This window comes from Elephas maximus, chromosome 7, assembly GCF_024166365.1.
Source record: "Elephas maximus indicus isolate mEleMax1 chromosome 7, mEleMax1 primary haplotype, whole genome shotgun sequence".
Taxonomy (NCBI): Eukaryota; Metazoa; Chordata; class Mammalia; order Proboscidea; family Elephantidae; genus Elephas; species Elephas maximus.
The window spans coordinates 45,626,313-45,643,085 of NC_064825.1; the positions used below are offsets into that span (position 1 = coordinate 45,626,313).

Below are 16,773 nucleotides of genomic sequence, written 5' to 3' on the forward strand. Positions count from 1 at the left end.
AATTCTTATGTAGGTTTATAGTCAAAATTGATATTACCTAGGTGATCCAAAAATAGTAAGCCAAGAATGTAAAATGTGAAACCCAATGCCGTAAAGTGAATTCTGACTCACGATGAGCCTATGGAACAGAGTAGAACTACACCATAGGGTTTGAAGGCTCTAATCCTTGCAGAAGTAGACTGCCACATCTTTCTCTCGAGGAAGAGTTGATGGGTTCAAACCTCCACCTTTTCGTCAACAGCCCTGTGCTTAACAAACACACCTCCTGGGCTCCCGGAGAATGTAAAGCAATGCCAAACGAGTGGTGTCCCCAGCACCTGGCAGAAACACTTTTTTTTTTTTTCCTGAAGAAACCCACATCAAATCAGGCCTTAAAGAATTACCAGAGATAAAATTCCAAGAAATGTGTTTACAAATCAAAAAGTCACAGGAAACAGGACATCAAAAACAAGATGTGTGAAATGCAAAGAAGTTAAAAGATTGAGAACGTTGCACAACATGGTAAATATAATCAATGTCACTGAACTGTACACTTAAAAATGGCAAATTTTTTGTTATATACATTTTACCACAATAAATTTTTTTAAAAAAAGAGAGAGCACATGAGCACTACAGAATTTTTTTTTTTAATGGCTGAGAAGACAATTGAGAAAATCTATAAGAGTTATAGAAGGATAACTGAAAAAAAAGAGGCAAAATATGAGGAGATAATAGATAGATAGAAAACCCATACATTCAAGAAGCCCAATAAATCTCAAGCAGGATAAATAAATCGACACTTAGATATATAATAACAGAACTCCAGAAAACCAAAAATCTTAAGCATGGTGGGGGTCGGGGGCTGACAAATTATCTTTAAGAGAGAGACAGATTGAAATCTCAAAACAATACTGGAAGCCAGAAACCAGTGATAAAATACCTTTAATGTGCTGAAAGAAATAACTCCCAACCTAAAAATCCATATCCAGAGGAAAAGCTCTCTTAAGGATAAAGGTAAAACAAAGCCATTTACATACAAAAGCCTGCCTGAGTTCAAATCCTCAATTTGCCACTTGTAAGTGGAAAATTTTGGATATTATTATTTAACCTCTCTCTCCATTCAAGTTTCCACATCTATAGAACGGAACTAGCAACAGAAATTAACTTAAAAACACTGTTATAAGGATTACAATAAGGGTTCTTATGAGATAAAATACACATAGAACTTCGTACATTAAGTGCCCTATAAATGTTGTTGTTGTTAGGTGCCGTCAAGTCAGTTCTGACTCACAGTGATCCCAAGTACAAGAGAACGAGACATTGCCCAGTCTTGCACCATCCTCACAATTGTCGCTGTGTTTGAGCCCATTGTTGCAGCCACTGTGTCAATCCAGCTTGTTGGGGGTCTTTGTCTTTTTTGCTGACCCTCTACTTTACCAAGCATGATGTCATTCTCCAGGGACTGGTCCCTCCTGATAACATCTCCAAAGTAGGTGAGACGAAGGCTTGCCATCCTTCCTTCTAAGGAGCATTCTGCCGTACTTCTTCCAAGACAGATTTGTTTGTCCTTCTGGCAGTCCATGGTATAGTCAATATTCTTCACCAACACCATAATTCAAATGGATTAATTCCTCTTCGATCTAACTTACTCATCGTCCAGCTTTCGCATGCACATGAGGTGACCGAAATTACCACGGCTTAGGTCATGCACAAGTGACATCTTTGCTTTTTAACATCTTAAAGAGGTTAACATTTTAAAGATGCAAGCCACCACAGTATGACGAACTGAGAGACAAATGGTGGCTATAAATGTTAGCTGTTATTATTTCCATTGGCTATTTTAAATATTTCAAAAATCACATTTATTCACAATAAAATTACAACTAGAACACTGCTTTGTTTTAGACTAAAATTATATCTCATATAGATCAATACACTGTGGTAACAGTAACTAGATCTCATCTGATTGACAGTTACATGTGCTTTTGATTAATAAAAGTGGAGAAAAAATTCATTAACTATTACAATTTACACAGGAGTAATAATAAATTACAGCCTACAGGCATACATCGACAGGTAATGGCCAGAAGTTCAAGCCGGCTTCAGAAGAGGACATGGAATGAAGGATATCACTGCTGATGACAGATGGATCTTGGCTGAAAGCAGAGAATACCAGAAAGATGTTTACCTGTATTTTTTTGACTATGTGAACACATTCGACTGTGTGGATCATAAGAGATTATGGATAACACTATGAAGAATGGGAATTCCAGAACACTTAATTGTGCTCATGCAGAACCTGTACATGCATCATGAGGCAGTTGTTCAAAAAGAACAAGAAGATACTGCCATGGTTTAAAATTGGAAAAGGTATATAGCAGGTTGTATTCTTTCAACAAACCCTGGTGGCGTAGTGGTTAAGTGCTACAGCTGCTAACCAAAGGGTCGGCAGTTCGAATCCACCAGGTGCTCCTTGGAAACTCTATGGGGCAGTTATACTCTGTCCTATAGGGTCTCTATGAGTTGGAATCGACTCGATAGCAATGGGTTTTTTGGAAACCCTGGTGGTGTAGTGGTTAAGTGCTACAGCTGCTAACCAAAGGGTCGACAGTTTGAATCCGCCAGGCACTCCTTGGAAACTCTATGGGGCAGCTCTACTCTGTCCTATAGGGTTGCTATGAGTCGGGATCGACTTGACGGTACTGGGTTTGGTTTTTGGTTATTCTTTCAACTTACTTATTCAATCTGCATGCTGAACGAATAATCAAAGGAGCTAGGCTCTATATGAAGAAGAATGCAGCATCAAGATTTGAGGAAGACTCATCAATAACCTGTGATATGCAAATGAAGATGACCTAAAGCAATCACTGACGAAGGTCAAAGACTACAATCTTCAACATGAATTCTGGCTGAACATGAAAAAAAACGAAAACTCTCACAACTGTACTGATAAATGGCATCATGATAAATAGAGAAGAAACTGAAGTTGTCTATGATTTCATTCTACGACTTGGATCAATAAAACCAGCATCCACGGAAGCAGCAGTCAAGAAGTCAAATGACGTGCTGCACTGAGCAAATCTGTTGAAAAGACCTCTTTAATGTTTTAAAAAGCAAAGATGTTATTTTGACGACTAAGGGGAGCCATACCCAAGCCACGGTCTTTTCAATTGCCTCATACGCATGCAAAAGCTGGACAATGAAAAAGGAAGACAGAATTGACACATTCGAACGTGGTATTGGCAAAGAATATACAGTACACCATAGACTACAAGAACGAACGAATTAGTCTTAGAAGAAGAAATATACCCAGAAAGCTCCTCAGAAGCTTACTTGGGACGTGCCATCAGGAAAGACTAATTGCTAGAAAAGGACATCATATTTGGTGAAGTAGAGGGCCAATGAAAATGAGGGAAACCCTCCATAAGATGAACTGACACGATAGCCACAAGAGTGGACTCAAATACACCAAAGCTGATGCAGACGGCACAGGACAGGGCGACATTCCGTTCTGTTATACATACGGTCGCTGTGAGTCAGAGTCAACTCTGCGGCAACTAACAGCAACAACAATAATAAATTAACGAAGCCCCTGAACGAAAATAATAAAAGGCTCCTTTCCGATGAAAAGGTTAAAACAAAATAGCTGATGCAGCAGTTCTTCCAACACTAACACTGTGAGGCCTTTATAAACCTAGTTACGCTCTGAATTTTTCCTAAGCACCCTTTCGTTGCATTCCCAGCGTACCACACAGCACCTAAAACAATTTATTGGCCGTCCCTGACTTGAATACATTAAACCTAAACCCTTTTTGTACTCTGGATCTGGCCTTCACTCTTCAGCTGACTTAGATTGCTTTCGGGCTGTAGGTCAGAGGCAGGGCTGCATGCCTGTCAGTGATCCTCAGAGAAAGAACTGCCTTCCTTAAGGGGACTGGGATGTCACCTCTGCAGGCCCACTTAGGCCTAGGACCAAAAGAGGCCTAAACTGAACCATGCTCACTTACTTGTGATTACTGTTGAGGAAAGATGGTAGAAAGAGCTCTCAAAAAAGTAAAGGAAAAGAAAGGCAACAATGTACTACAAGCAGCTGCTGGCTAAAGCCTCTCTTGTCTTGTGTTCCAGAAAGAGCCCTTTACCCCATCTAATACTGAATCTCATAATAAAGGTAAAAAGATTGAGGGCTGCCCTACTTTCCTCCTGCCCATGGGTCAGGGGCAGCAAACCTATGAGAACGGGCAATAAAATAAAAACGAAATTAAAAAAAAAACCAAACTCACTGCCACTGAGTCAATTCTGACTCATAGCGACCCTGCAGGACACAGCAGAACTGCCCCATAGGGTTTTCAAGGCTGTAATCTTTCAGGAAGCAGACTGACACATCTTTCTCCCACAGAAAGGCTAGCTAGTAGGCTCAAACTGCCGACCTTTCAGTTAGCAGCCAAGCGCTTAACCACTGCCATCACCAGGGCTCCTTGAAGGGATGACAGGTAACTTGAAACACCCAAGGTCAAAAGAGGTGGCTAGATGGCCACACTGGAAGCTCCCCATCCATGAAAGTCTTACCAACCAGGTTACCTCTTCGGGCTGAGGTACCAGTAATGGTACCAGTTGCCATCAAGTTGATTCTGACTGACGGCAACTCCACGTTTGTCAAAGTAGATCTATGCTCCACAGGGTTTTCAACGGCTGGTATTTTAGAAGTAGGCCTTTCTTCCAAGGCACCTCTGAGCAGATTTAAATCTCCAACCTTTTGGCTAGCAGCTGGGTGTGTTAACCATTTGCATCACCTAGGGATTCCTCAATCTGAGGTAGCCCCTTAAAAACCATAATTAGGAATTTAAGAAATATTTTTAGCTTTCTGATAAATAATCCTCCCTCATGATATGTCAACTCTTGGACAATCTCCCTTCATACATATTTTTAGGAATGCATTTCACTTGAAAATAGAAGTGTGCCTGTTCTGTACTTAACTATTCATACCCGTATTAGATTAGCTCCCTTAAACAGAGAAATTTTCTATATAGTTTTGTATTCTGAGTCAAAAAAAAATAGGTGCTCAATAAAAATTTGCTGAGTAAATGAGTGAAGCATTCTGAATAATTTTTAACTGGATAAGTCTTCTCTAAGCTTAGAATTCACTTCCACATCTCTTTAGGAAATACCTCTTCCATTAAACCACTTGTATCTGAAATTCCTGTGTATAGTATGTCTTGGTAGAAAGAGTTGTCAGACCTGTATTTGAATACCATTTCTACCCCTTAATAGCTGTGTGATACTGAGCAGGTTACTTAACTTTTCTGAGACTCAGTTTTCTCATCTATAAAACAGGGGTAATACTGCCTTCTTAATAGATGTATTCTGAGGATTAGAAATACATAATCCAAATTCCAGTTACCATGGTATATTAACTGTGAGTAACTGCGTATAGTACAAATGTTACTGCTAGATGTTCAGTGCACAAATCACTACATGAATAATAGATGCATATCCCAATCAGAAACAACCAGATCGCTTCTTTCAAAGTCTGCTGGTGATTAGTAATTGTGCATCTATTATTATTTGGTTCATGCACAAAGAGCAAAGCATGTAGTTGTGTTATCTCCTTGTGTCCTGGCAATAAGCTCATGTGACATTTTACAAAAATGGATAATCAGAAGATGAAACTGGCCAACAACAATGAAAGTGCAGCAAAGAAATGGCAAGTGACAATGGAAGTGAAATTCCGATTGAACACACACAGAGCTATGGAAGAAAGAGCTGACCCTGGGAAATGCTGACACTACAGCCATTCAAGAGACTCTAGATGTACAAAATGAAAGGAATTTAGTGAAGACAAACTTATCAACATAAATGAAGAAAGTGGTTGTAGAAAAAAGATGAAGATGTCCCAGAAGAAGTGACACCAACAAAAAACTGCATTAAAGGAATTCTCAGAGATATTTCACAATACTGAAAGCTGAAAGTGTAAAATGTTGGAAGCTGATTCAATCAAAGAAAGGAGTATGATAATTTGCCAAAGCATAGAAAAGATGCTCACTCCATAAGTTACATGACAAAAAGAAGGTAAGCACTGTTCAAACTACTCTTGATAAGTTCTTTTACAAAGAAATAAAATGCTTTAATTCTGAATGTTTCTAATGTTTTAATTTACAGTGTACTAAATAGTTTACACTCGACTGCTAACCTAAAGGTTGGAGGTTCAAACCCACCCAGTGGTATCACAGAAGATAGGTCTAACAATCTGTTTCCATTAAGATTACAGCCAAAAAACTCTATGGAGCAGTTCTACTCTGTAACACATGGGGTTGCCATGAATCACTATCTACTTTATAGCAGCTAACAATAACTACAAATAAAGATTAGTATTAGATTTACTATTTTTTTTCATTACCCTATACATTTATAACCAACAGTAAGAAAGTGTTCAGTGTTTAACAAAAAATTTTAAAGGTCGCAGAACTATTGTAACTTATCCTATTCGTTATTAAGATTGTTTTGCCTGGTTTCAATTTGCACGGTCACTTGTAAGGTCCCATACTACTGTGGAAAGTGAAGACTGCTAGGACCTGTAACTTCTAGCACATTAAGACACTTATTATTTTACAATTAGAAGACAGACCTTCCCCTCCTTCCCCATGCTCCTTACAGTCTGCTCAAACTAAAAAGAATTTAAACTGATACTGGCTGATGCTAAGAAGAAATTTTTTCAGGTAGGAGAAAAAACTGACTAAGAACCACTGTCATATCTAAACATGCAATTCCCCAAATTCATCTTTACACCACCCAAAATATACTCACCATAATGCTGAAATGGAAACCCTGGTAGTACAGTGGTTAAGAGCTATGGCTGCTAACCAAAAGGTCAGCAGTTCGAATCCACCAGGAGCTCCTCGGAAACTCCATGGGGCAGTTCTACTGCCTTACAGGGTCACTATGAGTCGGAATCAACTAGACGGCAACGAGTCTGGATTTTTTTTTTTTTTTTTTAATATGACAGTATAGTATTTCATGTCTGTCCTCATTCCCTGTACACAAGGGCAAAACAATGTATGATGGAAATAATGACGGGGAGGTAATATAGGTAGAGCAGTTTAGAGTCACACCTCAACTTGAATACCACCTCTGTACCACTTATTAGCTATGCAACTTTTTTTTCTTACCACTTATTAGCTATGCAACCTTAGATAAATTACTTCTTAGAGTTTCAACTTCCTAATCTGTGAAACAGGGATGATTACTAACATCTTCTTTTAGGGATTACTGTAAAGACCAAAAGAGATAAGATACATGAAGTGCTCAGCAAAGTGTGGCTCATGCCACTTAAATAGCTATTATTACCATTATTATTATCATCCTTAATACTACTATCATTAATGTAAATATTATGATAATAAAATTGCATTTATCTTAAACAAATAATTATAAATCAGAATAGTTTTCAAAGATCAAATTCTCCTACTTGAAGATATAATAAAGACCCACCACATGCAGCGATAACAAGAAGGACCTTACCTTCCTCCAGATTGTTTTCTCCCAAGGTACATGGGGGCAAAGGGATGTCAACATCCACTCATCCTCTTCTTGTACTCCTTCTGATTCCTATGTCAAAACCCTCTCTGCAATGCAATCCCAATCCAAATTCCGACAGCATTCTTTAATGATATGGAGAAACTAATCACCAACTTTTTGTAGAAGGGGACAAGGCTCTGGATAAGTAAAGAATTGCTGAAGAAGAACAACGTGGGAGGCCTCACACTACCAGACTCCAGAACCTACTATACAGCCACAGCAGTCAAAATAGCCTGGTACTGGTACAACAGACACAGACCAATGGAACAGAGCGGAGAACCCAGACGTAAATCCATCAATCTACGGCTAGCTGATATCTGACAAAAGGCCGAGGTTCGTTAAATGTGGAAAAGACAGTCTCTTTAACAAATAGTGCTGCCATAATTGGATGTCCATCTGTAAAAAAAAAAAAGAAAAAGAAACAGGATCCATACCTCACACCATCCACAAAAACTAACTCAAAATGGATCAAAGACCTAAATATAAAACCTAAAACAGTAAAGATCATGGAAAAAAAAATAGGGACAATGCTACAGGCCCTAGTAAATGGCATAAATAGAATACAAACCATAACTAACAATGCACAAACACCAGAAGAGAAACTAGATAACTGGGAGCTCCAAAAATCAAACACTTATGCTCATCAAAAGACTTCCTCAAAAGAGTAAAAGGAGAACCTACCAGCTGGGAAAAAACTTTTGGCTACGACATATGCGATAAGGGTCTAAACTGTAAAACCTACAAAATACTTCAACACCTCAACAACGAAAAGACAATCCAATTAAAAAATGGGCAAAGGCTATGAACACACACTTCACCAGAGACATTCAGATGATTAACAGAAACATTAAGAAATGCTCTAGATCATTAGCCATTAGAGAAATGCAAATCAGAACTACAATGAGATACATCTCACCCCAACAATACTTGCCCTAATCAAAAAAAAAACGGAAAATAATAAATGTTGGAGAGGTTGCAGGGAGACTCGAACTCTTATGCACTGCTGCTGGGAATGTATAATGAATGGTACAACCACTATGGAAAACAATATGGCGCTTCCTTAAAAATCTAGAAATAAAAATACCATATGATCCAGCAACTCCACTCCTAGGAATATATCCTAGGGAAATAAGAACCATCACATGAACAGACGTATGCACATCGATGTTCATTGCAGCATTATTCACAATAGCTAAAAGATGGAAACAAACTAAGTGTCCGTCCACAGATAAACAAATTATGGTACATACACACAATGGAATACTATGCAACAATAAAGAACAATGATGAATCCGTGAAACATCTTATAGCATGGATGAATCCGGAGGGCATTATGCTGAGTGAAATAAGTCAATCACAAAAGGACAAATGTTGTATGAGGCCACTATCATAAAAACCCAAGAAAATGTTTACACACAGAAAAAAAGAATCTTTGATGGGAGGGGAGGGGTAGGATGGGAAAAGCACTAACCAGACAGTAGACAAGTGTTAACTTTGGTGAAGGGAAAGACAGTAAGCAATATAGGGGAAGTCAGCACAACTTGAACAAGGCAAAGTCATAGAAGTTTCCTAGACATATCCAAACACCTTGAGGGACTGAGTTGCTGGGGCTGAGTCCTGAGGACCACAGTCCCTGGGGACACCTAGGTCAACGGGCATAATATAGTTCATAAAGAAAATTTCTACATCCTAAATTGGTGACTAGCACTGGGGGTCTTAAGGGGCTTGCAAGCAGCCATCTAAGATACATCTATTGGTCCCATCCGTCCAGAGCAAAGGAGAATGAAGAAAACCGAAGACACAAGGAAAATATTAGTGCAAAGGACTAATGGATCACATGAACCACAGCCTCCACCAGCCTGAGCCCAGAAGAACTAGATGGTGCCTGGCTACCACCACCAACTACACTGACAGGGATCACAATAGAGAGTCCTGGACAGTGCAGGTGCAAAATATAGAACAAAATCACAAACGCACAAAAAAAGACCAGACTTGCTGGTCTGACAGACTGGAGGAACCCTCAAGACTATGGCCCCTGGACACCCTGCTAAATCACAACTGAAGCCACTTCCGAAGAACACTTTCCAGACAAAGGTTAGACAGGCCTATAAAACAAATAATAACACAGGTAAGGAATGTGCTTCTTAGTTCAATCAAATATACAAGACGAAATAGGCAACCCCTGCCCAAAAGCAAGAAGAGAATGCAAGAAGGGACAGGAAAACTAGACAAACGGACACAGGGATCCCATGGTGGAAAGGAGTGGTGGAAAGGAGGAGAACGCTGTCACATTGCAGGGATTGTAACCGATGTCACAAAACAATATGTGTATAAATTTCTGGATGGGAAACTTGAGCTGTAAATTTTCCCTAAAGAACTAGAAATTTAAAACAAAAACAACGCTCCCTGCAGTCTGCTCATAGTTTCCTCTTCAGATGACATTCAGAACTAAAGCCATTTCCCATTTCTCAGAGCTATCTGCCAGAACAGTGCTACCTTGCTCTCTCACTGCCCACATGACTTAACTGCCAGTTTTCTCTCTTGATTCTAATCCAAAACCTTGGTTTTAAACTAAGAATCATTATTATCTATGCAGACCCGTAAGGCCACAAGGGACCTAAAGGCCAACTAAGGCCAACAACCCCTTTTCCCTACAAAACAATTAATTTTCCCTAAAATATTCACATGAATTTGTTGAGCACTGTTCTACTTTAATACAGTGACAAAAAGTCCTTTACCTCCCACTCCAGCCTGGCTTCAACTTGCATCATTGGTTAGAAAGTTTTCCTTTTGTTGCAGCAAAATCTCCCTCCTTACAGTTAGTTTCCACCCATAGGGCCTAATTCTGCATTCTAGAGAAATACAGAAAGTTTAATAGTTCTATATGATAGCCTATCCAGTATTAAAGACCCCCGAGAGTTTCTCTTTTCCATGTTACAAATTCCAGTTCACAGAGTGTAATTTAAAGTTCCTTGCCTCATGATCATGGTATGGTCCTCTGGACCAAGTGTGGTCTTGTCAACAAGATCTAACAAGTCAGTCAAGTGCTTCCTTTGCCAGCATCTGGGATGCCAAGTAATTACATTGCAAATGATCCCTCTGCCCATATTCCTTACTTATTAAGTAAAAATTATTAATTTAAACTAGTAGTTCAGGAAAAGTGACTTTTCATCTAAATCATGGTTTAAAGGGAATGATACTAAAGTCCTGAAAACTGCAAAAAGAGTTCTGTTTTCTTTTTTAACTTATCCTAGTCAATTACCAGGAACAGAAGAAAGTAGGATTTACCAAATCCACTACCATAGAATGGATTTCAACTCGTAGCGACCCTACAGGGCAAAGCAGAACTGCCCCATAGGGTTTTCAAGGCTGTAATCTTCATGGAAGCAGACTGCCACATCTTTCTGCCGCACAGCCGCTAGTGGGCTCGAACCGCGAACCTTGCAGTTAGCTGCTGAGCACTTAACCACTGTGCCACCAGGGCTCCTTAAAGTAGAATTTGCCTACTTTGCCTCTTTCCTACAAAGCCAAACACACATGCCTGGAAGAGTTTAGCTAATAAGTTGTCCTCAGAAAAAGACCCAATTAAAAGAAAGCAGTAATAGGTAGCCAAACAATATTCTCTGTACCTTACCAGAAGCAGGTACCTGAAAGGATGATCAAGGATTTTGCTCTCAAGGCTTGACCAAAGTAAGTAATGTTAAAGTAAGTGGCAGATTTTTCTTGTGCTCTCCTAGCATGGTAAAACACACAGTAAAAACCTAACCTGGCCAGCAGTGCCGGTCAGGGGCAGCAGCTGGAGGAAGATTCTGCCACAAGTCCTCAGAAGGTAGTCAGTGGAAGTGGTGTCCTCAGATGACCCCTGGCCCCCAGGTAGTGGGTTAGGAGGAAGAACGGAGCAGGGACTTGGTCTCTTGGGAAGCTAACACAACCAAGAGGGTACAGACTGTTCGCTCCACCTTCTAGTGCTGGTGCAAGGAGAGAGCTGAATAGTAGTGCTCAAGAGTAAATGGAGCTCTAGTAACTGAAGCTTTCTTGGGGGCAGGAGTAGGACTGGGGGAGGGCAGTTCCAAGACTGGTAAAACTGTTCCCTGGAGGTTGGCTGAAGACGTCTAATAAGAACAGAGAAAGGGGAAGGGAAAGCCCTTAGGGTTTTCACATATTTGAGGGAGGATTAAGCTAGGAAATGTTCCCTTCTCCGTGCCCTGTGGCTAAGGCGGCAGAGCAGCAGTAGGAGCAGGTGTCCTGCGGCCTCATTCAAATGGACTGAGTCCTCCATACTCCCCACCTCTCCCCGGGCTGCCCCTAGCCAGCCCTACTCTGCCATCAGGTGAAATTTCCATCCCCAACCCCAGCACTTCAGGCTTTCCCCTTGGGTCCAGCAGGAACTCCCCGCTTCTCTTCTGGCCCCCAATCTTAAAGACCCCTCAGTCCTTCCAGATCCCAGCACTCCTCACCCTCCACGCTGGATTTTCCCGTGCGCTCCCCTCGTCTGTAGCATCCCCCACTCCTTCCCCTGGCCCCGGGCTCCCCCACTCCACCTCCCCCGGCCAGGCCCCGTGCCTCCCCTGCCCGCCGGGTTCGCCCTCTCTCCCCTCCGCGCGACTCCCGCGCCCCCTGCCTTCCTCACGCGGCGTTTCCTCCTCAGGCCGGGCGCCCTCTCTCCTTCCCTCCCCTCCTCAGGCCAGCCGCCCAGGTGCCCGGACCCGCACTCACAGAACTCGGCGATATACCAGGTCACGGCGTAGTTCTCCTCACACCAGTCCAGCGTGGAGGTCGTGGAGCCCCAGTAGCCCTGCCGGTCCCCGGCCGGAGCCATCGTGCGCGCCGCCGCCGCCCCGGTGCTTCGCTCACCGCGCCCGACTCAGCGGGCTCCCAGGCCGGCTCGGGCCCAGCTCGCGCGCTCGGCTCGCGCCCCCGGCTCGCGCCCCGCCCTCCCAACCCCGTGGGGGCGGGGCCGGGCGCCCGGGAGCGAGGCCGGCCGCAGGGCGGGGCCGGCACCGCACGGAGACCAGCGGCCAGGAGACGCCGCCCACGGCCGCCGCGAGGCCGCCCCAGGCCGGGACCCGGCGCCAGGCCCACCCCGAGGGCGCCGGGTGGCCCTGCCCACTCCTTCCCCTGTGGGCGGGGAAGGGGAGTGATCCAGGAAGGGAAGGGTGACCTGGACTGCTTGCCCCGCCTAGACCCGCCTCTGGCGGTGGGTCCGGGGTTCCTGATAGCCCGCAGGGTATTTTCTGTAACTATTCTAGCAAGTCATTGCTTGGTAAAACCTGTGCAGAAATGCACCTCAGTGTCTTCGATAGGCCACAGGCCTCAAAGGGAGCCCAGAAGCAAAACAACCCGTCCCCAGGACACCCAGGAAATAAAAAGTGTATTATTATTATTTTTTTTAACAAAAAGGTATAACCGACCTATGGGGACAAAATGTAGGGCCACAACAACACAGGACCAGAAAAAAAAAAAAAAAAGCGGGCTCAGAAACCTCAAAAGAGTATGTAGCCAGAGTATTGAAGCAGTTTACCTGCTTCATGGTTTGGACTTCCAAGCCAACGTTTCTACCTTGTTATTGTTAGCTGCCTGCGACAGCCGACTCATGGCGACCCCATGTGTTACAGAGAAGAGCTGCTCCATAGGGTTTTCTTGGCTGCAATCTTTAGGGAAGCAGTTCACCAGGCCTTTCTTTAGCAGAGTCGCTGGGTGGGTTCAAGCTGCCAACCTTTAGTTTAGTAGCCGAGCACAAACCACTTGTGCCACCCAAGAGCCCTGGTGGCGTAGTGGTTAAGTGCTCTGGCTGCTAACCAAAAGGTCAGCAGTTTGAATCACCACTTGCTCCTTGGAAACTCTAGGGGGTGGTTCTACTCTGTCCTATAGGGTCACTGTGAGTCGGAGTGTACTCGACTGACTAAAAAAACTGCAAACTGCAGTGGGTTTTTTATACGGTTGCTGTGAGTCGGGCTCGACTGGATGGCAATGGGTGTGGTTTGTTTTCTCCAGGCAACCAACAGCCTCCACTTGCCTCCAGCCTCAAGACTCTAATACTCCACAGAGCTGCCAGAGTGACCTTTTAAGACACAAATCCAACCACTCCTGCCCCTAGGTTCGCCCACACCAAGCTTTCCTCTAGTTCGGAATGTCCTGGGTCCACTCCCAGGCTCCTCCTGCCTTTGTTCCTGCTGTCCCTTTGGGACTGTCTTTTCTCTCTCTCAACTTAGCTAACTCTCACTTGTCTGTTAAAATCCAGCTCCATGAAGCTCCCCAGGCTTTCCGCCACCAAAGCCCCCTTGCTCCTTGTTCACATCTTACTTGATGCCATGGTGAGTAGAGACCTTGCCCTGGATTCTTTATGTTCCAAAAGGACTCTGCCTGACCACACAGTACGGAATGAACAATATAGATTGAAGATGATACAACTACTATTTTCAAAACAAATGAGTCAGATGAGGTGCAATCAAAGATAAAAGAGAAGGTAAGGAGAGAAGAGCCCACAGCTTCTCTACAAAGTGACCCTAGCAGATGATACCGCAGAACCTTTTCTTGCTGCATGCAAAATCTAGAAAGACAGGCAATGTGTTTTAATCACAATAGGATATCTGAGATTTTTCTTTTGAACAACAGACATTTTAGGTCCTGGTATTTACCAGGCCCTGGTTGGCTGGGTGCTAGGAACACACAGAGGTAAACAGAAGAGAGCCAAAGAGGGCAGTCTCCAAAGAGACATGTGAGAGTCATTGAGGCTGGGGAAACTTATGAACGTTTTTTATCACATCATCTAATAATTTGTTTTAGGTATGTTTTTAATGTATATAATACCGATAACCAAAAAAACCCAAACCCATTGCTGTTGATAGTGACCCTATAGGACAGAGTAGAACTGCCCCATAGGGTTTCCAAGGAGTGCCTGGTGGATTCAAACTGCCCACTTTTTGTTTAGTAGCGGTAGCTCTTAACCACTATGCTACCAGGGTTTCCGTAATACTCATAAGTGTATATAATTTACAGATGAATAAAAACACATTTAGGGGAACATACTCAAAAATGATTTGCTGATGGGCTGGCTGTTCAATAGAAGCTTTTTAGGGACCACCACAATAGAGTGTGATTATGCCTTTCTAGGAATAAACTAAAAATTTGGGTGCTGTGGGAAGAATTCTGAGACCCAGTCAGATGACTCAACACAAGAAATGAGGCTATTTTATCAACACTGAAACAAAATCCACCTTGACTAAGATTCGTTGTTGTTGTTGTGTGCGGTCAATTCCAACTCACAGCAACCTTACGCAAAAGAGTAGAACTGCCCCATTTGGGCTCCTAGGCTGTAATCTTTACAGAAGCAGACCAACAGATCTTTTCTTCCACAGAACTGCTGGTGGTTTCAAACCGCTGACCTTTCAGTTAGCAGCTGAGTGCTTAGCCATTGCACTACCAGGGCACCTTGACTAAAATTTACTACATGAAAATTTAAGAAAGAAAAATTCCCCTGCCCAACAGGAAAGGTGCACCGTAGTAGCACTACTCAGAAAACACAAAACGAACTTCACAGTTCCTTCAGCAATGTCTTTCTTTTTTTCTTCTTTTCTAAAAACCTTCCCCCTCCCACCCCGAGTATAAAAGCAATACATAGAAATGTAAATGACCCAGAATAGCCAAAACAATCTTTTTAAAAAATTACTTATGTTGTCGTTGTTGTTGAGAATATACACAGCAAAACATACACCAATTCAACAGTTTCTACATGTACAATTCGGTGACATTAATCACATTCTTCAAGTTGTGCAACCATTCTCCCCCTCCTTTTCTGACTTGTTCCTCCTCCATTAACATAAATACACTGCCCCTTAAGAAGCCAAAATACTCTTGACAAAGAAGAACAAAGCTGGAGGTCTCAGACTTCCTGATTCCTACACTTACTGTATAGAAGGGCTTCAAACCGGTTCAAATTGGAACAGTTCAGTAAGTTCATTTCAGTAAATGAGGGCAGCATACGTATTGCACAGCAACAAAAGTCATTGCCTGTGAAATTTTGACCCAAGTAGGAAACAAACAGCCATGCCCTGCTCATAGACAGGGAGCCAACCTAGCAGCTTTGAATGTGTGTTGCTCTCCACAGTCCTGCCAAGAATCCAGTCTCCCTCGTAGACCCCAAAAGTTTCAGGAGCCTGATGCAGGAGACTGGATTCTTGGCAGGACTGTGGAGAGCAACACACATTCAAAGAAGCATAGTCAGCAGCCATCTTTGAGCTGTTTGTTTCCTACTCAGGTCGGAAGTCCCACTGGCAACAGATTTGGTTGCTATGCAACATGTAAACTGCTCTTGTTTACTTCTGCAACTACTGAACCGTTCTGAACTGGTTAGAAATCCTGCTACAAAGCCACAGTAATCCAGACAGTGTAGTACTGGCACGAGGATAGACACATAGATCAAAGGAATGGAGTTTACAACCCAGAAATAAACTCTTTTATTTATGGTCAACAGGTCCTTAAGTGGCTTAAAGGGTTTGCACACAACTATTAATCTAAAGGTTAGCAGTTCAAACCCAGCCAGCAGTACCATGGAAGAAGGGCCTGGTGATCTGCTTGTGTTACGATTACACCCAAGAAAACCCTACGGAGCAGTTCTGCTCTGTAACACAGGGGATCACCATGAATCAGAATTGACTCAGTAGCAACAGGGTTTTGTTTTGTTTTTAGTTTATTTGTGGTCAATTGATTTTTGACAACGTACCAAGAAAATTTAATAGGTTGGAGGTTACAGTCCACCTAAAGGTGCCTCGTAAGAAAATACTGGTAATCTACTTCCCCAAAATCAGCCGTTGAAAACCTATGAAGCGTAGCTTCACTCTGACACACGTGGGGTTGCCATGAGTCAGAATTTGCTGCAGAAGACCTCTTTAAAGTGTTCAAAAGCTAAGATGTCACTTTGAGGACTAACGTAAGCCTGACCCAAGCTGTGGTGTCTTCAGTTGCCTCATATGCTTGCAAAAGCTGGACAGTGAATAAGGAAGACAGAAGAAGTGATGCCTTTTAGTTACAGTGTTGATGAAGGATATTGAGTATACCAGCCTTCTCGACTACCAGAAGCAAGGATGCTCTTTAGCAGCAAGGACAGTGAGACTTCATATCACGTACTTTGGGCATGTTACCAGGAGGGAACAGTCCGTAGAGAAGGACATTGGGCTTGGTAGAGAGAGGGTCAGTGAAAAAGAGGAAGATCCTCAAGGAGAT

General features: G+C 42.7%; 1 protein-coding gene across 1 annotated transcript in view; it reads right to left on the minus strand.

Moving 5' to 3' along the window:
* The window catches only part of ACER3 (alkaline ceramidase 3), a 167,349-nt gene extending 154,893 nt beyond the window's left edge, over positions 1-12,456 (minus strand). The window contains exon 1 of the mRNA XM_049889736.1: positions 12,268-12,456. Within this exon, the coding sequence (XP_049745693.1) occupies positions 12,268-12,370 (103 nt within the window). The 5' untranslated portion in view covers positions 12,371-12,456. The remainder of the gene's footprint in view (positions 1-12,267) is intronic.
* Between the last annotated feature and the right edge of the window lie 4,317 nt (positions 12,457-16,773).